This window comes from Vitis riparia, chromosome 4, assembly GCF_004353265.1.
Source record: "Vitis riparia cultivar Riparia Gloire de Montpellier isolate 1030 chromosome 4, EGFV_Vit.rip_1.0, whole genome shotgun sequence".
NCBI classification, from domain to species: domain Eukaryota; kingdom Viridiplantae; phylum Streptophyta; class Magnoliopsida; order Vitales; family Vitaceae; genus Vitis; species Vitis riparia.
Window position 1 is genome coordinate 20,960,057 of NC_048434.1, and position 27,611 is coordinate 20,987,667.

Here is a 27,611-nt window from a genome sequence, read left to right on the forward strand (position 1 = left end):
AATTAAAAATCACAATTTGAAAATACAAATTGTAAACATGTACTAAATCCGTCGTTTCAACGTGTCACTTCAAAGTTCCGACACGTAGCGTGAACCAAAAAATGAATCATTTTGATTAATAATTTGACAAAATGATTAAAACGGATATTTTAATGATCGATTTGAATCAAAACTCGTGTATCATATACTCTGCGGTCACCTCCCAACATGTAAGTGCCAGTGGAGCCATCCGCCCATAGCAAGTTTTTTTTGTTTCAAGAGGGTTGAGAACCGTAGGTAGAAATGCCCCTGGTCCATTGACTTGCCGTTCTCGGGCAAACCCAAAAAGGGGGATCGTGACTTCGTCACAAAAAAAAAAAAAAAAGTTATGCCATTGATGCCTCTGTTCCCTTGAATCTAATTCACTGACAATAGAAGCCTTTTTCTTCATGCTCTTAAAAATCGCAAATACAAGCTTGACAAATAATATTCGTAGGCCACCAGAGAAAAAAAAAAAATTGGAAAAGTGACAGACTAGGCAACAGATGAAAAGATGAAAATTGGATGATCATATTATTATGGATTAAAAAAGAATGGTCCATGTCATCTAACAGACACCCTTTTTTATTTTATTTTATTTTTTTCTCTTGGTTGTTAAAGCACACAGATCCAGGTCATCTATCAACCTTTTTTTGAAAAACTCCCTACAAAAACAACTCTAGCAACTAGCAATCCTCTTGGGAAACAAGAGGCACAACAAGTGAAGCTAAAACCGGCTGCTCACATAGCACATGGCACATGGAACAGTGAACAGATTAAATGGGCTAACATACCCAATTTTTTTCTGCACTGAGCATGGCACAAAGTTTGTAAGCTCCCCTTCCGCTCCCCCACATCTCATTTTCCACAAAAACAGTTTTGAAATGGCCCAGGAGCCAATGTTGCATGTAGACCAAAGGCCCAGGCAAAAGGGAACAATTGAGAACTGGCACAAAGGAACACTGCCTCTCATTTAGAAAGGGACTGTGAATGGTAATGCATATATATCCACCTCAGGCAAGTAGCAGACTCGTGACCATTGAGCTGAGTTTCCATAACTCCCACCATCATGGTTAGTTTCACATCTTTCAGGTGCAAGGTTGTGATTCTGCTTTGTCTCAAGCAGCCAGTCCTGATTATCAGAAGCAGGGAACTGACTCTGCATTAGAGGTGGAACCGAATAGTCAAGTAAATCCTTAAACCTTAGCTCTAACAGAGAAGAGTCACTGCCAGATGAGATTGATGCAGGCGCTATCTCAGGCTTCTGACCAAAAATTTCATGTGCCGCAGAAGAGGGGCAGGGATTTTTTCTGCCTAGTTTGTGGTCGAGGCCTTGGCCAGTAATCCCGGAAGCAAAACAGACAGGTTCTCCCTCTCTTCTGCCAGGTTTAGGAGCAAGATCGCACATCTCTTGCACAAAGACATCAGTCCTTCCCAGGGCAGAGCAAGGCTGTCCTTTGCTGGGTAGCACTTCTAGATCTTTGTGCCTTTGGAGAGGCAGACGGATCCGAAAAATGTTTCCTTCACAGTTTATAATAACAATTTGAGGAAAGAATCAATGCTAATTTGAAGCTAACAACAAACCCAACAAATACACAGCCCCTCCAGTTAAGGAAGAAACAGAAACCCACTCACCAGAGTTATGCTTGCCATTGGGAGGTGAGCTGTATTTTTGCCTCTTGTTGCTATTCAGGCTCCCATCAGAGGAGTAGCAAATATTCTCAGAACCAATTGGATGTCCATGTTCCTCAGTAAGGGTACTTTTCTCAAAATGATCCGTCTCATTTTTCCTACTGTTTTGATGGTTTCCTCCTTTCTGATTTTCTTGGCTCATATCATCCTTGCGCCTCTTCTTATGACCTTTCTTTTGATGTTCAATCTCTCCATTCCTCCTGGTTTTTTGCTTTTCCTTCTTTTCCCGCTTCTTCTCTTTTCTCCTTTCTTTCTTGACCTTTTTCTCTTCTCTCCTTTCTGTTTGGGCCTTCTTCTCTTCTCTCTGGAGCTTCACATCACCAAAGTAATCATTAATTAGAGAACAGACTTAGACAGACAAGATTCACACAAACAAAGCAATATGCAGCATGCAATGCTGCATATTGTGTTTACAAAGGCATTGGCTCAAGCATGATAAAGAAATTGGTGGAATACCATACTAACATATCTAACAACCCAATAAGAACTTAATTTCAATCATAACACAGAATAAATACAATATTGTGAGGAGTTCCAGCACAAGCCTAACATGACACTCCTAAGAAAATACAAATCGTAGCATCATAGTTGGGAATTGGTGATGCAACCAACTCGCCAGTCTTCTTCAAGAGAAGCATTTGTACAAAGATATATTGCACATCATAATTCCCCCGACATAGAATTCCTACAGTAAAATTAAAAGGGAGCAGCATACACACTAAATCTCTGCAAAGGAACCCAGAGACAGAGAAACCCAGAGACTAATTTGCCCTGCAGACAAATTAACCAGGCAGCTTACTTGACCATCTTAATGGCACACATCGTTATAGAACTAAGGATTGTGTAAATTTTTTGTCACAACATTTCAAACAAAATGAGAATGAGAGCACTTTTTCCCTATAGATCACACCTCCAAAATATCAAATTATACTGCTTTTAGGTAGCAACTCTTATCTGATAGATACTACTTCCACTCACTCCAGGCCCGGGTTAGTTGTGGTAATCAAATCATGACTTGCTATAGTACAAATTGCTTATACATTATAAGGAATTAATTGCTTATCCATTATAAGTAATGAAAATCTGCGGTTCATGGAGAACACCAACAACTAACAACAACAAACCCAAACCACCCACAACCCAGGAAAGGATAAGTTGGAGTTTAAACCCAAACACAACAACCCAAAAAAGGAAGAAGAAGAAGAACAGAACACTTTCCACACCCCTGATGCTGAAAACAGAATAAGACCACAACCCAGGAAAGGATAAGCTGGAGTTTAAACCCAAACAAAACAACCAAAAAAAGGAAGAAAAGACGAACAGAAACACTTTTCACATGCCTGATGCTGAAAACAAAATAAGACACCGGAACCCCAAACACTAAACCTTCATTTTTCAGTAGCTTACCTAAAAACCCATTTATGAAGACTCTAGTTTTCTTCCATATTATGATTAAAATTTCCCAATTTCTATAACCTGTTTCACATACTCCACTAACAACACATAGCAAAAAAGGGTTCCAAAACCTAATAACCCTATCAATAAGGAACGCCAACCTCCTCGCCAAGAAAACAAACCCTATTGAAAGGAAGACCATAGTCTTCCCGTTTTTTTCACTTTTGGTTGTTCTTTTTTTTTTCCTTAAAGAGTAATTAAATCTTCCACTCCAACAAATAATTTTTTTTAATATATAATGATGAAAATTAGATGATCGAATTACAAGAACAGAGGCAAGATACAACTATCACAATCATGATCATGAACCGAAAAAAGCAGTTGAGCATAAACGCAGAAGCTCTAGACAGCATGAATGCTCAACAAACCTTAATCGATTCAATCACAGCCACATCGCGAGTACAGTTCCCATTGAAATCCGGTGGAGGGTACGGAAAACACCGAGACATTGGAAAAACCGGAGATCAATAAACTTCTCAGGAAGAATTGCTCGGTCCCTAGGCCAAATCAATATCTAGGGTTTCATCAAGAAATTTACACCCGACTCGGTCTAGGGTTTCTTAGGGTAGGCGCGGAAAGGAGAGTGGTACTGGGAGCCGGGTAAGAGAATTACAAATATGCGTGAAGGGGTATATATAGGAAGGGTTTGTGTGAAAATCTAAACGGCGTCGTTTCAATAAGTAGGTGACCCCTGTAAACCATGTGATTTATTTACGATCATACCTTTCGCACCGAATTTTAGAAAATTAAATCCAATTAAAAATATGAATTGGGCTTCCCACCTAATACCATATTATAAAAAACAATGTATCACTTTTTTATTTTATAAAAAATTTATAAAATTAATTTATAATAATATAATGAGTGTGTTTTGAAAGTGATTATAAAAAGTGTTTTTAATTTTTCTAATACTTAAAAATTTTTATCTTTAAGATATTAAAAAAACTAAAAACGCTTCCTAAAATTAGTATGAAATCACTCAAAATCAAATTAAAGTTAAGTCTTATTAAAAAATAAAAATTAAATCCAAAATTTAGATATGATTTAAAAATAAATATTTTTTTAATTATGAAATAAATTTTTTGTCGTAGTGAAACAAAATTTTCTATAAGATAAAAAAAAATTATTAATCATTTTTAATACAAGTCAATTAAGACTTTAATTAATTTTTTTAAATTTTTTATTTGATCATGATTTCTTGTTTATTTTTTTAGAAACTTTTTTAAAGTTAAAGAATTTTAAAAAAAAAAGTTTTAAAATTTTTTATAAAACTAAGGATATTTGGGAAGTTATTATTATAAAAGGATTTTAAAAATAAAAAACAAAACGATTTATACAAACAAATTGTTTTAAAAAAAATTATTTTGGTTTTGTAAAAATATTTTAAATTCAATTTATATAATATTAATTAATAAAATTTAATTGGAGTCTTATTGAAAATGAAAATAATTTTGTAATTACAAATAAATTAAAAAATATATAGTTTTTAGTAAAACATAAATAATAATATTATAATAAAATCATAAATTATATTTTTAGTAGAAAATATAATATTTGATTATATGTTAGAAAAAATATATTTTATTATATTAATAAATTCCTGGTATTAAGGAGTTTATCATTTAAGTTTTAATTTTTTTTAAAATTAATAAACTTGTTAACAAATCCAATACATTAAGTCTTGTTTATTTTAAAGTTGATTTATTTAACGAAAAAAACGAAAAATAATAATTTTATATAAAGAGAAATAATAGAGTGTGTGTTTTTTTAATTGTTTTTAAAAACGGATGAAAACCACTTTTATTTATTCTCTAAATGTTATTCTCTATTTCACTTTGTTTTTAAAAATTGGAAACAAAAAACAATAACCAAACAATGATATGAATTTTTAAAAATTGTTTTATGTCTTTAAAAACAAAAAATCGTTTTTAAAAACTTTGCCAAACAGGCTCTAAGTTAAAATTATTTTTTATTTTTTATTTTTAATAACAGAAAATTCGGTGTTTTTAAAAAATATTTTTTAATTATTTTTCACTACTTTCACTTATTTTTTAAGGATTGATTTTAAAATAATTATATGAATATCTAAAATGATTAAAAATTAAACACTAAACATAAAAATTATTTTTAAAATATATTTAAAAATAAATTAAAAATATTTTACATTTTCAAGCAAACTTTTATTATATAAAACATCATAAAACAAACTTTCAAAAACTATTTTTTAAAACCATTTTTGAAACATATTCCAAAAGGGCTTTAACAAGCTATTATAAATTGTCTCAATCATTGTGGTCCTCACCAATCATTTTGATTGCTATTTTTCACCATCATTTAAGAGAAATAATTGAACAAATGGTCACATAAGTGTTGGTGCAGTAAGAAAAGGGCGATGTCATAAGTTGCAATGTTCGATTCTGATTGAGGAGTGAGTCCTTTATACTGAGTCGAGGTACTTGTGCAAAACAAAGGATGTTTGAGGGGCTATGCGACCCCTCTCGGATGATTAAGTTGGGCGGCTAGCCATTGTGAAGGAAGAGGATGAGGATCAAAGATTCAAAATACTCACCTCATTCACTGTAGGAGTCTACTTTGGTTGTCCATTGTTCTGCTTGCATTGTGTCATTGTCACAACTAGCATTGTGATCCTCAGATAATATTCTTGTGGGTTGTCTTCTCTACACTTATTGGAGTCCACAGCTGCAATTTAGCACTAGAGCAAGTGGTCAAAAACCAATTGCCAGAAGTACTATATGAACAAGGGCAGTACATGGTCAAGGACCAGAAAATTTAGGTGTTGCAAAGTTGATTAGTCTAATACACACAGCTTCTTGCATGACCGGTGGGTTTACAAAATCAAGGCCCTGTTTGGTTACCTTACTTTTTTTAGAAACAGTTTTCCTTTCTTTAGGAAAAAAAAAAAATAACTGAAAAAAAGGTGGGGTAACTAAAAAACAAAAAACAAATTTATATTCTTAAAAATAGGAAATATGGTATTTTCGAATAACATATTTTAGTTATTTTTAATTATTTTCACTTGTTTTTTTAGAATTATTTTAATCAATAATTATATAAATATAAAAATGATTAAAAATTAAATTTTGCATATAAAAGTTGTTTTTAAAAAATATTTAAAAATATAAAAAAAAGACTCAAAAACATATCGAGTTTCTAAACAAACTTTTATTTTACAAAATATTAAAAAATATTTTTAAAAAAACTATCTATTTATTAAACATGTTATACAATTTGATATGAACTTGATCTAAACTCGATTATACTTAACTCAAACTCGCGAAAAGCATATTGGTTTCAAGTCATATTGATAGATAATGTTAAACTTTGTCAACCTTAAAAAAAATGGTGAAAGACTCAAGAAATGAAGGATTGAAATGGAGAACACATTGTCCATGCCCAAGATGTATTGAAAACTAGTGGTCATGTCGAGGATCTAAAGACACCTAAAATAGCGTGTGATGCACCAGCATTTCTATTCGCAAGAACAAATGATACTCTATCATAGTTCTTTGAGAAGAAGTTGTTGTCAATGAGATGACAATCTGTTAGTGGTCTAAACGCCCTGCAAACAAAAAAAGAAAAATAAGGCAAAATAGAGAGGTAGTGTAGATCAAGAGAGGGAATTTAGAGAAGAAATAGAGATGCGATGCAATAGAAAGGATTTGGAGAACACAATCTTAAATGGTTCAATTGTGACAAAAAGATTTATTATATGATAAATTGTTGATTAAAAATGAAGCTAATTAACTTAAACTTAACATGGTGACATTGCAAGTCACCAAGAAAATGTCAAAAATGAATGAGATTTCCAAGTATCATTTGAGACATTAAAGTCCTCTTAAAAAAGATGTTCAAAAGAAGCAATTGTGAATGTCACTCTAATAGAGCCTCGAGAATAGACACTTATGGGAATCTCTATAGTTAGAGCAATCAACTACAATAATAACCCATTAATTAATTCAACTTGTTCTGATCAAATGATAAGTGATAAGAAAAAGTTATTTGGTTTATAAGAATATAAAGGAGATAAAGTAATAGTCACTGCTAACAACTTGATGTTTTTTCCTATACATTATTCATGTTGACAAGAGAATGATTATTCCCTATCTTAGTGATCTTCATCAAGTATAATTCTAGAATGTTTTTATATCCAAAAAACGAAGAAGAATTTAATGTTGATATCGCAACTAATAATCTCGAGTAATTATATGGTGTTTTAGTCTTAAAAATGTCAAAATATATTGAAGTCTTAAACACTTGACACACTAATCACAAAAGGGAGAAAAGAAAACCTAAAGTCAATCTATACAATGTCAATAAAATCAACATTGTCAATAAAACATGAAAGAACAAGACTATAGATTTGTAGCATGTATGGCTAATGCATATTAGTTATCACAAGCTAAATATAATAATTAATAGGTTTATGCTTAGTTGTCTTCCCAACTCGATATCCATGAAAATACTATTTGCATTGTGTGTCAATTTAGTAAGACACAGCAACTTTCTATATGAAGATTCAAAGTTTAGAGTTAAAGAACCTTTCAACCTTATCCATTCATGTGTCCAATCTAATGAAACAAACATCAATCAATGAGATGGTTATATGGTGACCTTTACAAATGTTCTCTCAAGGTCTACATGGGTGTATTTTTTGAAACAAAAGTAAGAAGTTTTGAACAAGCTCAAAGGACTCGAGGGTAAAGTTGAAAGTGAAATTAAAAGAAAAATTAGATATTTACATAAGATGATGACATCGTATATACATAAACTAAATTGTTAAAATATCTAAGAAAATGTAAATATCATTGTTAGTTAAGTTATCCAAGCACTTCATTGTAAAACAACTTAACAAAAAGGAAAAATTAATAACTTACAAACATATATCAAAACATACAATATAACAAGAATGTATCGTAGATTTTAGGTAAAATATATTAGAATTGTAGCTCATGTTTAATAACACGTTACTACAAGAAAAGCAAAGTTTTACTTCATCCTTTCATAAGTTAAAGATTTAAACCCATAATGAGTCATTTTCGAGCTTTTGAATGTGTTCACTACATACCCTTACTTGATCATTTGTGGATCAAATTTGACAAAAGACATTTTATTATTATCAGTTGTGACCATGAGAGAAAATGATAGAGCTATTGTGACCCCATAATTGTTTATTTCTATGCATCAATATTATAAATATTTTAGAATTGATGAATCATATCTTAATAAATAACCTAACATGTAGTATAAGATGCTAAAGTTTTGGAGAACAACGTGTGGGATAAGATTGGAGAACAAACCAAAGATAAATCATAAGTTAGCTCATAAAAATGACAGATAAAATTGCAAGCCAATGACAATCAAAATTTTGAAAAAGAAAATATACAAAATTCTTGGAAAATATTTTTAAGAACATGATAATTGAAAAATTATTCTTAAATTTACGGTAGTTTGTAATGAATCAAATAAAAAGTTATTGTTTGAAGAAACAACTAAAGTTATCTTTTAAATAAACAACTTTTGATTTTACAAAATTTATATTTTGAAATTGTGTTTTTTAAAAAACAACATCAACATAATGTAACTATACTATAATTGTGTTTTCAAGAGACAACTTTTAATTGACATTTTATAAAATATAATAGATTTGGAAATATTTTTAAATATTATAAATCCCAAGCCTAGTGTATACTATTGAACCATAAAAGAAGTGTAACCAAGTCAATAAGAAAAACCAGAATTCCTCATGTAGACCTAACAATTGAAACCTAATTCAAGGTATGTAAATATTGCCTTACTTGTAGTAGGCATCGTAATAGAACAAACGGTAGTGTAGAACTTACAAGATTTTGGAAGCTCAAAATAATTACAATTAAGTTAGAAAGGTCGACATTGAGGGAGAAATTGAAAAAATCTACATTGACTTAAAGATTTCTCCTCCACCACCATTAGTATCATGGATGGGAACTCTACTACAAACTACATAATACCATTGTCAAAAAGGCCTATGTTGGCACTACCCTTGCTATAAATCAATAATTCTCCCTCTCTTATTTAGCACCACCATTCAGTGGCAATTAGGAATGGTAATGGGACGGGTTCAGGACGGGTCGGCCCCATCCCAACCCGGTCCCATTTATTCAAAACAATTCTCATTTCCGTCTCATTTAAAAAATTAAACGGGACGGGGCGGGTATGATAAATTCTCATATCCGCTCTGCCCCCGCCCCGTTTAACTTTTTTTTTTAATTTTAATTTTTTTAAAATTTTTTAATTACATTAAAATAAATATATTTTATAAATAATTAAATTATTATATTTTTATAACTTATTTTATTATTATCTATATATTAAAAATAATAAAATAAAAATTAAATTAAATTAATTTTAAATTTTGAATTAAATTAAAATTTAAAATTAATTTTATATATAATCGGGGCGGTGCAGGGCGGGACAATACCCGAACCCACCCCTAACCCGTCCTGGGTTTTTAAAAAAAATCTCAAACCCGTCCCAAACTTATTTATTAAAATTGAACTCCGTTCCATTAGGGACGGGACGGATACCCAAAAAAACCTAATTGGAAGACTTTGGTGTTAGTAGTATCTAAAGGCCCCTATGGAGTGTGGAAGTGAAGTAATTTGGAAGACTTTCAAGTTTGTTTGAATCTTGGGAATTTGAGCCAAAGTGGAAATTGTAAGAAAGTGTCTTAAATTGTATTTTGTGTCAATTTGGAAAGTTATTAATAGTTTCCTAATATAAGATATTCTTGAAAGTGGATTTCCTATTATTATAGAAAATATCCTATTATGAGATCTTCTCTTTAGGAAAAGGTATCTTTGACAATTATACACTTTGCTTCCTATATAGAATCTTCATTTGTAATTAGGAAAGATATATAGGTAGAGATTTTGATCAAAATAGTAAGTTTTTTTTTTTTTTGGTATAAATTGGGTATTTGGGATTTGAAAGCTTGAAGAGTTGTAATTTTCTTTAACAATAGTGAAAGTTCTTATTCGTCTTCGCCCATGGATATAGACTTAAAGTCAAACCACATAAATTGTTGTGTGTTTTGATTTTCGTTTTTCTTATTATTTTCTCCTTATAATATTTTTATTGTGATTTATCACAACAATATCGATGAAATACATCTAGTCTCATAAGTTTGAAATTTCATTAAATATCTTCTTTATCATTTTCATTTTTTATTTTCACTCACCCCTAAACTACAAGCTATTGCACAACAGTTTTGCAGTTGTTGTTGCTTATTGCTTATTGTTTGCAGACTCAAAAATCTCTCTTTCATTTTTCTTCTCTGTCTCCATTCCGATTGATTTGCTTCTTCCTTCACACAAATGCTTGGTTCACCCCTCGCTGTGTTGCATTTTACAATTTCTCGCTTCCATCTATGTTTTTTGGATAGCCGAGATCCAACATTAATTTCCACTTGAAATGTCAGCTCTAGGTTTTGAGCTACTCATATGCTTAGTTCAGGTTTTACTACTAGAAGCCCTAACATTTGTTTGGTTGTGTACTCCCTGTCCTCTCCTCTTACTCAAAATAAGGGAAGTTATATGATGAAATTCCAAACTATGTGTTTAACTAAAACATTAGGAAATGTAAATGAAATTAACCCAAATTATAATTAGAAATCAATAATATAATCGCCACCTTAGTTGCCTTATAATGATATAAATGTAGAATCTAAACATGTCTATGTTATAATTAGACATGTCCCTAATCTTGAATCATAATCATACACTAAAAAACGTAAGTCCAAAAATAAGTGATTAATTTGGTGAAAATAAATAAATAAATGTTGAATCCAACATTTGATTTTGCTTATATTTGTTTTTAAAATATTCTTAATTTTGAAAATAAAATATAAAAACTAAAATCAATTATTTCAAAACTCAGCCTTGTCCAAAAGCACTACAAATTAAGCAAATGTGACAGTGACACAGACCAGACAACAAAATAAAAAATAAAAAATAAAAACAGGTGAGTATGGCGGGGACCTATGTATGCATGCATGTATGGTACATGTGATGATGTGACTGATTCACATGATTATGCATGCGTTGGGGTTGTCATCACTGAAGGCTGTGGTGTACTTCACCTCAGTGGAACTGGCACGTGCGAGATTGGAAACTTGGGGATCTTGGGAGGGGTTTCGCACGTACCCGGGTGGGGCCTTCCTATCATACACCCCTGGTGCGTAGGGGTGGGGAATCTCATCATACGGCACGTAAGGCCACATGACTGGCCTCTTCCCCGTTCGATGCTTGACACGGTGGAGCACTTTCTTGGGTTCCACGTATCCGACGACCGTGAGTTTGTTCAGCTTGGGCTCGATCACGACTTGGGTCACTCCTTTCATTCCTTCCACAGACTTCCTCACCTGCCTCTCGCACCCTTCACAGTCCATTTTCACCTTTATCTCGACCGTCTGATATCAACACCAACACATGATATATTATCAGCCGTCGAGATTAAAATGACATAGAGCTTGGAAATGTATATGTACCTGGAGTTGCTTGAGTTTTCTGAGCTTATGGAGCTGCTTGCTTTCATGCAGGCTCCTACACTCACAGAGATTAGAGAAGTAGTCCAAAGCCCCCATCACCACTACAACAGACTGTAAGCAGCTTACGGGAGATAGCCGAGAGTGGAGATCCTGTATAAATAGAGTGATGAAGCTTTTTCATACGTGTAGCTTTTGTGGAGTGACGTGTGTGTTCAGTCCACGTGTAAGAATGATAAGGAAGCACCGCTTGATCCCAGCGCAGTTTTGAACTTATCAGCTATTTAGTTGTCACTTTCCCAGTGGGTTTCTCCGTTTGAGTTTAAGTTCCACATTGACATAATTGGCCTTCAATTTACTTTTTTCCGTTCGTCGAAACGATGCGTTTCGTCATTAAAATCGTTCCGGGTCGGAACCCGACCCACCTGTTATGCCGGGTCGTCGGGTCCGACTTTAGGCGTAACGTGGACGATGTTCATTACGTGGGGTTTAAGCGAACGCCAACTCAGGTGAAGATGAGATGTGGGTCATCTCCGCAGTCCACGTGGAGAAACAACTCTTAATTGTCCACCAATCAAATCGTGACACGCTTTCGACCACGCATGCAATCCAGTCGCCCATCAGAACCGACCCTAAGGCCTCCTGTTGGTTGAATCTAGGCGTCAACGGTTGGTTGGGTGGGTTTGCTCCATATGCATTGCAATTGATTTCAATTCCATACGCGGAATCGAATTTCAAAGATTTAGAAACCCTAATCCTAAAATTTGGATTGACATAGTAATCTCTCTGCAAACCAATCGGAAAACCCTTGAATTCAGAGATGCAACAAGGTGATCTAACTGCTTCGTATTACCAATACTATCAATCTTACTTACAACATTCTGATCCTAATCCTACCTCTAATTCCAGCGATCTTCAAGCATCGGCCCCACCCTTCTCCTCCGACTACCAATCTTATTCCTCTCCATATTCTTCATATTCTCAATATTCTGATAATGTCTCCGGTCACCCTCCTACAGCCCCCACATGCCCCCCAAACCCTAATTTTCAGCCTTCCGAGCTTTCTTCTCAATCTTCACTTTCTAATCATTTTCAACCATATGACCAGAATCAGACGTCCCACGTTTATGATCCTCCGTACCCTGTTCATAATTCCAATATGAATTCATTATTTCCGGGTAATTCGTATTCAACTTCAGCCGGCCAAGCCAGCACTTTAATGCCGCCCAACCATGGGGGTGGCATGAAATTTGACGGTCGGGGAGGTTATTTTGATGAAAGTGGTAGTCATGCCGGGTTTCGCAGTGATGGGTATGGTGGCGGCGTTTATGCTTATGATGGTAGTAAGATGGAGCCTTATGGTGGTCGAGGAAGTGGGCCTGAGCCATCTATGAAGACGGCCTTTGATGATTATGGGAGACCCATAAGCCTTTTGAATGCGAATGTCGAGGTGGGATCAGGACCGGTGAATAAGATTGTGAAAGCCACACCAAAAATCGAGGTTCAGAACGATACGAAGAGTGGGGTGCAGAAGTTTCGTGTCAAGCTTTTGGCGGAAGCTGGAGGGCAGAGCAACATGGATGTTCTTTGCCAGGTTTACTGCAGAACAAAATTAATGTTTTAAGATTTCTTGGTTTTAATTCTTTTTCCCAATGCTTATTTTAAAATTATGCAAAATTCTTAGCCATATACACGATGGGTTCATTTTATATTAGTTGGTCAAACCAGTCGGTTTTGCTTATTCTTATTGATCATCTTGACAATTTACATACTTTTATGTTGACCTTCTGTCATTGTCTTTTATGTTGTAGTTCTAGCAACTGAAAGTTTAAATAAATTAAGGGTTAAACACATTGGATTTTCTTATTTGATTCATGCAGTCTTAAAAAACAATTTTTTAAATGCTATAGGTCAGCCATTAGGTTTGCAGAAATTTGAGAACTAGAAAAGATTCTCTTCTTGTTTATCTTTTCTTTCAGAGTAAGTTTGGGAGCCAAGAGCTATATGACATGAAGCATTAGATTCTCTCTTCTCTGGTGGTGATGGAGGATTTTGTCTTAATAGCTCATCTGCTAACATCTATACCATTGTTATTATTCATTATTTTGGATTCCTAGCCAAATATATGGCATTCAATTGTTATTTTGGAGATGTTAACTCATTATTGGGAAGTATTGGTACTTTGTAACTTATATACCATCCCAATTTACAGGCTTTCATAGAATTTAAACTGGGCTGGTGCTGATATTTGTTTTCTCCAATGAATTCCATGTTTTTAAAATCAAATATTGAGTTATTTTATCTAAACTATGTTATGATTTATGATCATATTTCAGATTGGTTTGGATGGGATTCGAATGCTTGATCCTCCCAGTGGGCGAACATTGAGAATATACCCACTTGAGATGTTGACAAAATGGGAAGTAAGTTGGTTTCTTTTAGTATCATTATTATTAATATTGAATGAATAGGCTGCACCTCACTTGTGAATAACTTATACTGAAATTTCTTTGAGACAATTTTGTTAATTTTTTTTCATATTTAAGGTATTGGATTCATCCATCTTTGCTTTCTGGGCTAAAAGCTCCATTGACATTGAACCAAGACGTATCAGGCTGCAGTCAAACAACTATACTGTGAACATCATTCTGGACACTCTGACAGCAGCATCAGTTCAGGTTGGAACAACCCTATTTTATTTTTCAGTTTCATGCCCATGTTTGACTCACATGCATCAGCTTATAGCTCTGTAAAACTTTTTATACTGCTACATGTTAGAATAATACTGCTACTAAATGCTGCAAGACTCCATCAAAATCCGCCAATCGTTTGGATCTTCTACGGAAAGCATTTGAACAAGATCGATACCACTAGACATGTTGACTATCATCAAGCATACCAGCATAGCTTGAAGCCTACCACCTTATACTGCTATATGTTAGAATAATACTGCAACTAAATGCTTCTACTTGCATATGTTGTAGTGCACTTGGAAAGTGAAATCTTGCTAGCGTCTTGCATGCTTTGCTTAGTAATTTTGAAATATCAGAGGGGAGAAATTGATCTCTTTGCATCTTTATCTAGTAGTTTGGCTGTTGGTGCTAAATTCTCCAACTGATTTTAAATATGCTGGCATCGCATCCATCAAAAACTTGACAAGCAGGAAAGTTCATAAACCTAATATTTGATGCATTCCTTGACCTAGAAATAAAAAGAGGGATTAATTTTGAATATTAAACTCTATCTAAGAATGATTATTGGGGTGTCAATGGAAGTTACCAGTGACTCTGGTGCAGACTAACCATGACTCATGTTTTTATTTGGAAAATCATTGGATATGAGCAGAGTGATGAGTTCTATACTCTGGGGGTTCAATTCAGTGATTATTTGAAAATACATGGTGCCAAGCTTGACACTTACACATCAATAGTTTTAGACAGATTGCCATTAGTTATGTATTATTAGTTTCCTCATGAGATTCACCTTGAGCTAGTTCAACCATTTGGTTGATTCCCTGTGATTCTAGTCATGACATTCAATGGTAGGTTGTGAAAATCTGATAATGGGACAACTATGGGGACGTGCATGAAATCAAATAACAGCTTTGCTAATGGAATGAACATTTGAGTGTTGCCAGTATAGGAATAGTATGTGCAGTTGTAGAAGGTGATCATGCATCCACATCATTTTGCAAGAATGCCTTGCAGTTAGAGAATGTGTTGACTGATCTTTCTATTATGCATCTCAGGCAGCTTTGATTGGTAATATTATTGATCTTTCTATTATTATAGACACAGGAACGTCTATTAAAAATCACCAACAGAGGCTGCTTATGTAAAAATCTAAAACTGATGAAAGTGCTGATTAAAACTTTAAAGTTGATGAAAATGCTGATTAACAGTCACTTGATTTCTTTTTCTGAAGGCCAACTTGAATTTGTTTTTGTTGAAGCCTTAAAATACCTTGAGGTCTCAATCATAAGCAGTAGCCAACTTGTTAATCTTCAATCTTGTGCATTTTTTTTAGGAACCTAACATTGTCTGAAAGTAAACATTTGGCTGATGACATCAAATTTAGCATGTCACTCTGCAACTAAATATTAAGTTCTTCAGATGTTCATTCAATTTATATTTTAGCTAAAATTCCAATAATATATATCAAAGGAAAATTAAAAATGGAAAGAAATTTTTTATATTGTTAAAATTTATATTACCATCTTCCCTTCATTTTTGTTTTTTTTTCATAAATTGATAAATAGTTTGGAACATTATTCCTTCCACCATATTTATCTCATTTTCCTTCTTATGTGACTGGTTATGTTTCTAAATTGTTCCTTTATGTGATAAGGTTCCCAGCTGAGGTGTTCACATCTTTCATTTTCCCTTTTATGTTACTGGTTATGTTTCTACATGTTGTTCCTTTATGTGATTAAGTTCCCAGCTGAGGTGACCATGTCCAACCCTGATACAAGGTGTCTGACAGAAAGGCCTAAAAACTATTAAACTGTGATTGAGTAGGGAAAACTTGAGTTGCCAGGTGTTTATGGCTAAGTAACACAGGAAAAACTGCAAAGATAAGAGAGCCTTACTGGGCCATTTGGAAGGAAAGGAATCGTAGAGCATTTGTCAATGTGGAATAAACAGATCAAGCTCCCAGAAACTATTTCTTATGCTCTCTTTGGATTTGGGCTAGGAGGTTTTTAGATGGAGCTTCTATGTCTATTTTAGAATTTCTTGATTGGTTGGGCAATTTGTTATGGGAACGTAGTGCTTTTTGTTACCCTCTCCTACCCATTGTCATTTCCATACCTTTGTATATTCTTTGTGTACTTTGATGCCCTTTGTTTTTTATTAGGTGCTATTAATAATATTCTTATTTGCCTACATCTATATATATATAAAGAGCCTTGAAACTAAAATTTGTTTCTTATTTGGAAAGCAGCTCAATGAGATGGATACAAGGAACAATTCTTCTGACTCTTTCAAGGTCTCTGAGCAATATGCAGACAGAAAAAGAGGCTTTTCTGATTGGATAAACATGATGAAGTCTAGCAATGAGGAGAAGGATCATTGGGTATAATTTTGATTTTCATCTGTTTTTTACTTATTAAGATGAGTCATCAAAACATTTTCATTAAATCATTAACCGTAGATTATAAATGTTCTATGCCTGTCTGTATGCTAGTGATTGTTTTGTAGTAAAGCTGACATTTTTATCTTTCAGTTACACATCTGAATGGTCATTTTTCATTAGCACCTAGAGCTGAAAATAACCTTGGCAACCTTTCTTGTTGAAAATTCTGAATTACAGATTATATGTATGTCTGTAAAATATATAGTTCTTCAGTTATTTCTTTACATTGCAGGGTTCTAAGCATCCTAATTCTTTCATGCATTAATTTCATATCCAGATCAACCAAACTTGAAGATTCAGGCCTATTGGTATTATCATAAGATTGGGTATAAAATCTCCATGATGATTTCCCACTTTAAGTAATGGGGAAGATTGTGGCATGTTGCATGTCCTTCACACGAACAATTATCAGTTTAGTAATCAAACTAATTGTAATTACTAAACTCATGTTAACAACATATTATTGTTCACTGGTTAAGATAACTAATTTGAGGGACAATAGACTCCATGGAAATGAGGTCAAGTGGGTCTCTGGCTTTTCATTTTTGGTTGAACCAGTAGAATGACTTGCTTGATTTAGTGGTACACCTTGTATCTTTTAATGTGGTCAACATCTTATATTTATAATTTTATACAACCTACCTGTGATAGGTTAAAGTAAGCTAAGACAGGACTGTCATAACATATTTTTGAACCTGTAAATCTTGATTTGAAAGGCTCTGTTTTCTATATATAGGTAAAACAAACTTATATTAAGAAATGCCTCAAAGGGGCTCAAACCTGGTCCCTGAGTTATTTGTTTGTAATTCTCTGCTTTTACTGTGCAGAATTCATTGTCTATTTTGATGCTTTTCTCCTTGGATTTAATGTTTTAGTTTAAACATGGTTGTTTTTTATTTTAATCTTCTGCAATGTTTACTTTGGCTAGAAGATAGGATTATCAATACTACATGGTTAAGAGGAGGAAGGCTCCTTTCCCACTCTTTTTACTACCTTTGTTGTAGGTGGAAAGAAAATAAATGACCATTCCCAGTAAACAGGCTTGTTTCTAGTGCCTTGCCATGGATTTTGATATATCTTGAGGTTCTTCTCCATTAAAAATAATTAAGAATGTGCTGAAAATGTTAGTTATGGAAAATAACCTAGGGCTTACATATGCAGTCAAGCTTTCTTGCATGCAAAAGAGCAGTTCATTGTGTTTCACATACTATTTCTATTTTGCATTTTGCACGGATATAGTTTTCAAATAAATGTTAACTTTGTATTTGCAAATTTTATATTTATTTTATTGCTTACAAGTTAAAAGTCTCACATCCTAATAAGGTGCTAGATTATGATTGTGTTATTACACTGATAACTAGGTTTTTTGTTTTTGAATGAATATTCAACTTTAAAAGAATTGATTACTGAGTTTGTTATTTCTGTTTTTCTCAATTTCTATTGTAATTAGGTCCCTGATGAAGCAGTTACTGAATGTACAGCTTGTTGCATAGATTTTGGACCTTTTGTGCGAAAGGTTTGAGCTTTTTATGAATTATTATTTACTGACTTTTAGCTGTAGGATTTGCTTAAGTTAAGATACTTGTCTTTCTTTCAATTTAATATCCTTATGAGATTCCTTTTCATCTCAGCATCACTGCAGGAACTGTGGGGATATTTTCTGTGACAAGTGTACTCAAGGTAGAATTGCCCTCACTGCAGAGGAGGGTGCTCAACCAGTTCGAGTTTGTGACCAATGCATGGTATGAACTTTTGGTAAATTTCCCTGTTGGGAAATCTAAATTGTTTGTTTCTGGCACTGATCCAATTGTCTATTTGCTTTATAGGCGGAAGTAACCCAAAGACTAAGTAGCACAAGTGAAGCTGCTCACAGAATTTCTGGATTACAGAGACATGAAGATCTTGCAAAAAAGCTTCAGGTGTTTTGAGCTTTCCACCCTGAGAATCTAAAACATTGATTCTGTATCTTGAATTTATTCTACATCACTGCATTATTAATTTATTGTTTCCTGAATGATATTCTTTTCTTACTATCTTTGGATACAATCTTTTCTAATATGAGATTATATCTAGAGATGTTGCATTCTTTTATAAGAGGTCATGTGAAATTCTATTAATATACAATTGTTTTGGGTGATAATACAGGAGGAGATGGACAGAAAATGCAAGACATCATCAGGTAATAACTGTTAAAAATATTGTCCTTCAGGTTACTTCTGAACAAGACCATCATGTTTCATTTTATTTTAAAAGAACATTGAATGAGAAGCAGTTAAGGTCTAGTAGACTAGGAACTGTATGGTAGCATTCCCTGCCACTGATTTTACTGCCTGTGGGAATACTAAAAAATCAAAGAGTGGAGGTACACAAGTGCCATTTTTACCCAGAATATTTTCTTTGGTGGGGATTGCTTGTCACAAATTTTCAAATCCCCATTACGGACTTCCTATGGCACCTCAGCAGGGAACAGGGCACTCCATTAGAAGAGCCAAGGAGATATAGGCTAGTTTTCTTGGTTGAAGATGCTTTTTCTCCCTTATCTGTTTGAATTTAAATTTTGATTTCCTGGGTGAAACCCTACGATTCTAAACATGTTTAGATGGAGCACATAACTTTGTACATATAGTCATTTGTTCTCTGCTGAAGAAAAATGTTTCCCCTTTCCCTTGTGAAATACCTGACATGTGCTGATCTACAGGTTTGAAGTCTGATGGATCTGGGATGCAGATGAGGGAGGTTGCCTGTCCAACTTGCACAGTCCATTTGCAGGTTTCCATCCCTGTCCAATTTTTTCCTTATTATCAGTATCTTGTAACTTTGCCATTTCTATTTGGAATAGTGAAACTGGACTTATGTTCACCAGATGCATGCAATACCGCTTTTAATGGTTTGTGTAATCTAGGTTCATCTTTTATGTTGCCATTTGGTTTTTACCCGAATGCATTTCATTTATTGGTGGTGCAGGTCCAGGTTCCGACCTCTGGTTCAGAGACCATAGAGTGTAGTGTTTGCCAGCATCCATTTCTTGTGACTGCTTAATAACTTGTTTCGTTGCTGATTCTTGTGCATCAAGTCAACCAACGCAAAGACAGTTAATAGTTTCCCGAGTTCTTTAAGTTGTTATGTTAATCGATAAAAATATGGATTATTGGATTTATAAACATGATTTAGGAGTTGATATTACAATTTTTTTCTTTCCTCATTGCAGTTTCTACTATGTTTTACTGTGTATATAAGTGTACACACATATATATATGACCTTTCACTGTGAACTATTACACAAACCAATGCAGTGTTGATCGATTTTTAAGATCATGAGTCCTGAAACAATCATCAAATGAATGAAATATGTCTAAAAATCAAAATGTGTTCAAGTGTTGAATTGTATCTGCATGTCAACTTTCTTTATCATGGAGATTGTATTACTTCTGCCAAGCAGTTTCAGTCATTGAAATGAGAAATCCCAGATCAGGGTATCCTTGTGTACATCTAATGCGCTCTTTTTGGTTGCAATAATTGGTGGGCATTTCCTATTGAATGGATAGGGCCACATCTAATGCTCTTTGCTCGAGTTTCCAGTTATGGTTGACCATTTCATGGCATAAGAATCTCCATATCACCAGTCTCTTCTTCTGTTCTCTTATGGTGCGGTGGCCATCTGGAAGAAGCCCAGAGAAAAATCATTCAGGAAGTCATGCAGTTTCTTCCCCAAAGACATGTTTCTTGTTCTTTAACCATTCTTCTCCATCTCTACATGTATCTTTTCTTCCATTATAATGTAGCAGCTGTTGCCATGATCCCAACTAAACACACATCGTGTGTTTGGAGATTCGATCATGAATCCAGGCAATAACAACCACCTCAAAACTCTACGGCAATTTCCTGCCATTGGGAAAGGACTTCTTTAGAGAAAAACCAACAGGAAGGTTTAGCAATGGAGAGCTCCCTTTGACTTCTTCCGTAGGGGCGGCCATTTTTTCCGGGCACAAACCAAGCCACACGGGTTGGTTTGGATTGATTCCCTGGTTTGTTTTGGTTAGGATTTTTGCTCAATGGATTAAGTTGCGTTTTAGAAGTAGAAGTTTCTATAATCAAACCAATATGATCCTTGATAAAATTTGTTGTGTTACTTTCTATAGTCATTAAGATTTAAGTGTACATGTTCAAGGACTTCTTTGAGGTTTTTTTTTTCATATATCTAATAGTTTAATAAATTGATTTTCAAAAGGCTATTAATTTAGGGAGCATAAAGTTAGCTAATTTATTAGCTGAGAAATCAACATAGGAGGTAGATTGGGTTAAAAATTTAAAAAGCACAACACCTAGAAAAGGTTCCAAGACCGAAGATATCCACCCCTAATGCATCGATTATTAGTAATTTTACTAAGACTACAGTGATACATATTGAGTTATAAGAAAAGCTCTCTCTTTTTCTCCATGTTAGTGTCTCATTGTTTACCGGACCACGTAGAGATGTTCAAAACATACATAGGGAAGTTACAAGCAGTAGTGTAAGAAGATCAAATGGATAAAATATTAACCAAAGCCATGTTCCAATTGTGCGTTGGAAGCGAGTTCAGATTCGATTTTCATGCAGGTGGAGTCATTTCTTGCAACAACATGCAGGGTACTGATTTATATTCTGAACACTTTAGGATGAGCTGAGTCCACATTCATTTTCCTTCTTGCTGAAAAATAAATAAATTTGGCAGGCAATATATGAATTAAGCAAGAAGAGTTTCAGTATTAAGTGCATCACCAAATAGGGTGTGTGCCATCACAAAGACCATTAGGTGGAGGTATACAAAGAGGAGTTACAAAGCAATGCTGCTCAGTAATGTGCAGAGTCACTCAACCAAGCAGCATTGCTCTTTGACTCCAACCTCTCCTCTGAACTCGTCTCCCTCAATCAGTTGTCTACTTGGATATCTATTCAAAACCCGACTTAGTTTGGTGAATCATACTCATCCAACCTTGAATTCATCCCATTCGAATTATTGCAGGCAGCCCACACGCCATAGCAGGTAATTGAAGAAATCAACAAATATTGTTACTGTCTTCACAGAATTTGAAGTGACCAACCAAGGATGTTGTGGTACTGCAACTATTAAGGTACCAATGCTGTGTAACCCACACAGCCCTTATACATGCACAAATGTCTCCTAATATTTATTATGGGATAGTCACCATCCAGCAGAGAAAACCTATGAGATCACCAACCAGGTCCTCAACAAGCGTATCAACTTCTGAGAATCCAATTTTCAAACAAGGGCGTCCTAATATCATAGTATACCCACCTGTTTCAATTTCCAAAACCAGCTACCATGCCCATTGTGAATAGTTAGTTATCTTTGGTTTAAGCATCCAAGAAATAAAATCAATCCTTTGGTTTAAAATTAGCATGAAGCAATGACATTTCATTGATCAATGCATTTAAAGTCAGCAAATCTATCAGCCATGCACCTCAAACAACAGACTTACATTATCCACAAACACAAAAATATGCTAACAAAAGTCTACAAAGAGATCTAGATCATCAAGGGGGAGATGCAAAAGATGCAGTTCATGTAATAAGGACAGATCCCTTGTACATTATACTCTCAAGATGAGAGACAATCAATGTTGATATGAATCAATATACTACTTTCTTACTTAGAAAATCAACTACCCACTCTTTCAAAAGTATCTAGAAAACTATACAAGCAACCAGATTGAAATATATTATTCCCATAACAGTCAACCCAAATCTTTAAAGTCCCAATGCAAACCTGAAGTTCCATAAAACCTAACACTGCCCAGAAAACTACAAAACTTGCATACTCTAACTACAGCCTGTAGGTATAGGGATAGGGAAGAAATTATATACATGGAAACCAAAAAGGAAAGGAAGATCTTAGAGAAGCTTATTCTGAGCAACAGCCTGACACAACTCGTCCTCATAGAATAGAACTCGATTAGATGCCAAGGACTTGCAGAGGGGCTTTGGTAAAATTGATGGAACCATGCATCTTGAAGGTAATGCTGACTCCTGGAAGAGAACAGCAGCAATCTGCCGCATCTCAGTAACTTTCAAGCGAGAAGGTGGCCGGGGACCATGCCTTGGTGCTTTTGGGGTATGTGGACTAGCCAGAAAGACACCCTTTCCATCTCCCTTACTGCAAATATGACACCAGTTCAAAGATAACAATGCAGAAGAATCAATATAAGCATAACAGTAAGAAAGAGGGACAAAAGGAAAACATAAAAAACAACTAGGGGTTGTAGGTCTACCTTACAAAAGGCCAGTGCTCTGTTGGGAGTGGAGTCATTGTCCTTAACATCTCCTGTCGTGAGCGGTCTGGGGTTGTGTAATTGAAGTGGAATTGCCTAGCAAGCAAAACCTGTCCCAATAGTATAAACGCTGTTATCCATCTTGAATATGCATTTAAATTTGACCTGTGTCTGAGTGAAAGAAAGAGAGGAACAGAGAGCTTACTGCCTTCCTAATCCTCTGTGAGACATGAAAAACAGCCCTCAATTGGTCATGGTGCAGGTGACATAGTATTTTAACCTCAAATTTCACAAAATAATTGAAATCAGTACTTCCGCAGAGTTAATATTAAGAAATATTAATACCATGAAGATCTCAGTTTAAATTCTGGAAAGAATAAACACCAAACATGTTACTACTATGCTTATTGAGGAGTATTAGTGTCTTGACACCACATACCTATGTTGAAACATGATACTCATGTCTATGAACACATCTATAGGCTAGCATCCAGAGAAATGCATCAATTTCTCTGTTGAAGACTCCAGTCTACAGAGTGTTAAATCTTGGATTTTATTAAACATGTGCATTATTATCCTGGGAGTGATTAGAAATGGAACTTCTTTACCAACTTTTGTCAGTTTCAGAAGATCCTTTATCATTGCTGTTCCATCTGTCCATCCCCCTAGCCCCACTTATATGCACAAATCCGTTTTATCTATAAATTTAAGCTGAAAATAGAGAAGCATAAGAAAAGTCCCAATCTGCAATATAAAAGGGGTTTTGGCATTCAAATTCTTGAAAACCCTCAAAACAACTGTTACACACTCAAGCTCCCAATGAAGACCAAGCAAAATTTCATCAATTCATTCTTTAACTTGTCATAGACAAAGAGTATATAGCATGATTAGCACCAACTAGGAAATAAGCATATGCAAATTATAGTATATCACAGAAGAACGAGGGCTACTAACTACGAGAGCAACATGAAATACCAATAAATCCATAGGAAGAGACTCCAGCTTTGACTCGGATTCACACTCATCGAACCTAGGAGTCCTTGGCGTTCCCATCAAACTACTCTGTTTAAGCTGCCCGATCACAGGTGAAAATCCAAACTTCTCAGGAGATGCAATCGGAAGGCTTTCATCAATAGCCTCACCTCCCAGTGCAATATCACTATCTGCCTTCTTGGAATCCAACACCGCCACTTGTTTCTTTACAAGGTCGGTACATGACTTTGTCGCAGCCTTACTATACCGTAGCTGGGCGAGAGCTCCCGGCCTGAGGTACTTGTTGCTTGAATTCCTCTGTCGCCTTTTCTGCTTCGGAGTCTTCATTCCCCTCTCCTTTGGAGATACTTTCCCCATAATATTCCCTTCTTGTTTCCTTTTCCTGCTCGATTTCTGGTCTTTTCCCTCTTTTATGCTCTTCTTATAGGTCTTAAATTTCAAACCAAAAATAAACTTAGAATTCCATCAATTTAACCTGCGTCACACAAATCCAAAAATCCCATTAAAATCCAGCAAAGATCAAATGTTTCTACAAATAAACCAAAGCAATCCATCACATTTTCATAAATCTTTTCATCAGTACACCGAATATATCACAAAAAAGTTTACCTGATTCCACCGAAGAATGCAAACCAAATTCACCTCAACGCTAACGAGCACCCAATCACAGGCACAAAATCCTAGATAACAAAAAGAGGTCATTCGCATATATTCTCATCGCAGACAAGAAAATCAAGAATGATGACGCGATTAAAATAACAAAAGAACAGAGAAAATGACCAGATTCATCACAGAAAGCAGAAATGGCAGAAAAATTGAATCCCTTCAAAAATTGAGATCAACCTGATAAAACGCAGAGCACTGGATCAGATCGGGAAAAACCCTAGCCACTGATAGAGCAGCAGAGGAACGAAGAGAGAGAGGGAGTAGAAAGAGGGAGGGAGAACAGAGAGAGAAAGTTGATAGAGTGAGGGAAGAGATGTGACATCTCTAGGGTTTGGTTTTGAATTTATTGTGATTGCCCGCCAAAATTTTCATCAACAGTTACTGGAGTAATAAAAAAACACCGTGGAAAATGGCGAATATGTTTCGATATCTAGCTGGAGGAACACGTGGCGCTTTTTTATTTGCGGCAATTTTACTGGGCCAGTCTGCTTTGAGTTCTGGGCCTGACGGTGTAGATCTGAGGGTCCACTGACCACTGAGATTGCGGTGTTAATTTCTCAATAAGGATCGATTTTCCTTTCTAAGTTTAATTTAATATTTAAATATCAGATTTGAGAGGGAAATGAAAATTTTTTTTTTTTTTTTTTTGACTAAATTGTGGATGAGGGGCGGTTAAGGGTAGGCCTCAATCAGCCATTCTTCATGATGTATTTTAATGCTTGACAGGACTGGATGAACCTTTCACGCGCTATTAATTACGGGTGAGCGTCGGTTTTTCTGAAATTCAATGAGGGGTATTTTCGGGTTTTTAGAAATAATTTTTGGGGATCTAGTTGGCTAGATCAACAGTGCAGATGAAATTGTGCCTTGTAAATGGACTATGAGGCCCAATTTCAGAGCCTGCTTGTTTTACTAATTGGTCGGATATGGGCCCTTGATTTTTGGGACTGAGACTTGTTATTGACGATGATGAGAAACATGATTCTTCTAAAAGTCGTGTAATTTCTATGTAAATACTGAAAATTATAATCATGGTTATTCCTTAAATAATAAAAAATATTTCATAAAAATAAAATGATAAATAAACAAATTAATTATTAATAACTAATTAATTTATGGATATTTTTTTATATAAATAATGTGGAAATGAAGAATTTAAGACAAGCCAACATTGAAGTTTATATAAAATAAAATAAAATGGTGAAGATATTTTTGGCTGTAGCATTGTTTAAAGCCCTATTTGGATCAACTTATGAATTATAAAATTCAAAAGATTATTCTTTAAAACTCAATAATAATTTTTATATTTTTTTAATTAATTTTATTAAAAAAACTTATAACTTAAAAATATAATTTAATATAAAAGTTAAGAAAATAATATTTTTCATATAAGTTATTATTTTATAAGGCTACAATTTGGATCAACTACTCGAATTAAGAAATAATCAAGCTAAATTCAACTCAACTTTATTTTTCTAAACTCAGGTTGAATTCAGGTTGTTGAAGTTAAACTAAGGTTGGTTGATTGCATAATCAAAATCTATCTATAATATTTTTTAAAAATCATTTTTAATGTATTTATATAAAACTTTAAATAATAAATATGACAAAATTTCAAGATATCAACAAAAAAATCAACGTAAATTTACATATATTTTTAAAAAATGAAAAACATATTATATAATATAATTTGATATTTTTGTCTTAAAAAAAAAAAAATGAATATTATTATATAAGATAAAATACATTATGAATATTATAAAAATATTAAATCAAGTTCGAGTTGTTCTAACATTAGCTTAAGTTCAATTCAAATTAAGCTTGGTTGAAAAAAAATATAACCCAAGTTTGACTTGAGTATTAAAAATGATTGCTTAAGCATGTCCAAACATCGAGTTGGATCGAGTCAACTCACTCAAATTACACCCTATTATTTTACTTATATAAGAATTTAAACAAAAAAATTAATCAGGAAAATGGGTTAGTTTTAGAAGACATTAAAATAATTTTCTAAGCATTTTAAAAAAGGGTTAATTGGTTAAATGGCTCAAAATAACCCCCATATTTGCAAATATAACCCACTAGTCAAAAAGCAAAAAAATTAACCCGATTGAGACAAAAATGTTCTTCTTCTTTTTTCTCTCCAACACATATAACTTCTCATTTCCCTTTTCCCCCTCATTTTTCCCTCCAAGACAACGTTCTCTTTCCCTTTGTTTTATAGCAGATTAGGTTCTAATTTTTTTATTCGATCATTGGTTGCTGATTCTCTCTTTTTTCCTACAGAGAACAAGTTTAACTTTTTATCATTGTTTCATCTATTCTTCATTCTTGGTCACAAAAATATGAAGAAAAAAAAAAGTGTAAGCAACCAACAATTTATTTTTTATATTATCATTTTATTTTTTTCTGTTTCTTGAAAATTCAAAATTTGACTTCAACATTGTTGGTAAAAAATAGAGACTCCATTGTTAGTCCTGAAAAAGTGAAAAGTTCGTTCAAAGAAGTTGAAAAGATTCATCCATATGGCAAGGTCAAATGATGGTAAGCAAATTCACGGTCATAAATTTCATCTAAACTTAATAATGGTCGAGTTGTATTAATAAAGAACTTAAGTGTGGTTAAGTTCTTTGTTCATTTTTTCACCTGGACTTAACAGTAGTTGACTTGCATTAACAAAGAACTTAACCACAGTTAAGTTCACAGTCATAATTTTCACTTAAATTTAACAGTAGTTGAGTTGCATTAACAAATAACTTAACTTTGGATAAGTTCATAGTCAGAATTTTCACATGAACTTAATAGTAGTTGAGTTGCATTAACAAAAAACTTAACCACAGTT

The 27,611-nt window shown here is 34.0% G+C and overlaps 4 protein-coding genes across 6 annotated transcripts; 1 reads left to right on the forward strand and 3 right to left on the reverse strand.

Moving 5' to 3' along the window:
* Positions 1 to 527: 527 nt before the first annotated feature.
* LOC117913067 lies at positions 528 to 3,760 on the reverse strand. 2 transcript variants are annotated; one of them, XM_034827970.1, is made up of 3 exons: positions 3,534 to 3,760; positions 1,654 to 2,014; positions 528 to 1,539 (listed from the first exon to the last, which is right to left on the reverse strand). In XM_034827970.1, exons 1-3 carry the CDS (start codon positions 3,612 to 3,614, stop codon positions 992 to 994), a joined length of 990 nt encoding a protein of 329 aa, XP_034683861.1. In that variant the 5' UTR covers positions 3,615 to 3,760; the 3' UTR covers positions 528 to 991. The 2 variants fall into 2 exon arrangements, with proteins under 2 accessions (XP_034683861.1, XP_034683860.1); XM_034827969.1 differs by having other exon boundaries at positions 1,654 to 2,020.
* Positions 3,761 to 11,155: 7,395 nt separating this feature from the next.
* LOC117913527 (heavy metal-associated isoprenylated plant protein 27) lies at positions 11,156 to 11,806 on the reverse strand. Its single transcript, XM_034828519.1, has 2 exons — positions 11,711 to 11,806; positions 11,156 to 11,632 (listed from the first exon to the last, which is right to left on the reverse strand). Exons 1-2 carry the CDS (start codon positions 11,804 to 11,806, stop codon positions 11,246 to 11,248), a joined length of 483 nt encoding a protein of 160 aa, XP_034684410.1. The 3' UTR covers positions 11,156 to 11,245.
* Positions 11,807 to 12,358: 552 nt separating this feature from the next.
* LOC117913142 (protein FREE1-like) lies at positions 12,359 to 20,155 on the forward strand. Its single transcript, XM_034828081.1, has 10 exons — positions 12,359 to 13,301; positions 14,044 to 14,130; positions 14,254 to 14,385; positions 16,649 to 16,780; positions 18,291 to 18,356; positions 18,472 to 18,582; positions 18,667 to 18,759; positions 18,986 to 19,019; positions 19,539 to 19,609; positions 19,805 to 20,155. Exons 1-10 carry the CDS (start codon positions 12,528 to 12,530, stop codon positions 19,877 to 19,879), a joined length of 1,575 nt encoding a protein of 524 aa, XP_034683972.1. The 5' UTR covers positions 12,359 to 12,527; the 3' UTR covers positions 19,880 to 20,155.
* Positions 20,156 to 22,304: 2,149 nt separating this feature from the next.
* Positions 22,305 to 25,088, reverse strand: LOC117912297 (F-box protein At4g35930). 2 transcript variants are annotated; one of them, XM_034826832.1, is made up of 6 exons: positions 24,947 to 25,088; positions 24,713 to 24,783; positions 24,086 to 24,578; positions 23,316 to 23,390; positions 23,111 to 23,220; positions 22,305 to 22,995 (listed from the first exon to the last, which is right to left on the reverse strand). In XM_034826832.1, the coding sequence occupies exons 3-6, from the start codon at positions 24,458 to 24,460 to the stop codon at positions 22,734 to 22,736; spliced, it is 822 nt and encodes a 273-aa protein (XP_034682723.1). In that variant the 5' UTR covers positions 24,461 to 24,578; positions 24,713 to 24,783; positions 24,947 to 25,088; the 3' UTR covers positions 22,305 to 22,733. The 2 variants fall into 2 exon arrangements, with proteins under 2 accessions (XP_034682723.1, XP_034682724.1); XM_034826833.1 differs by having other exon boundaries at positions 24,884 to 25,088.
* Between the last annotated feature and the right edge of the window lie 2,523 nt (positions 25,089 to 27,611).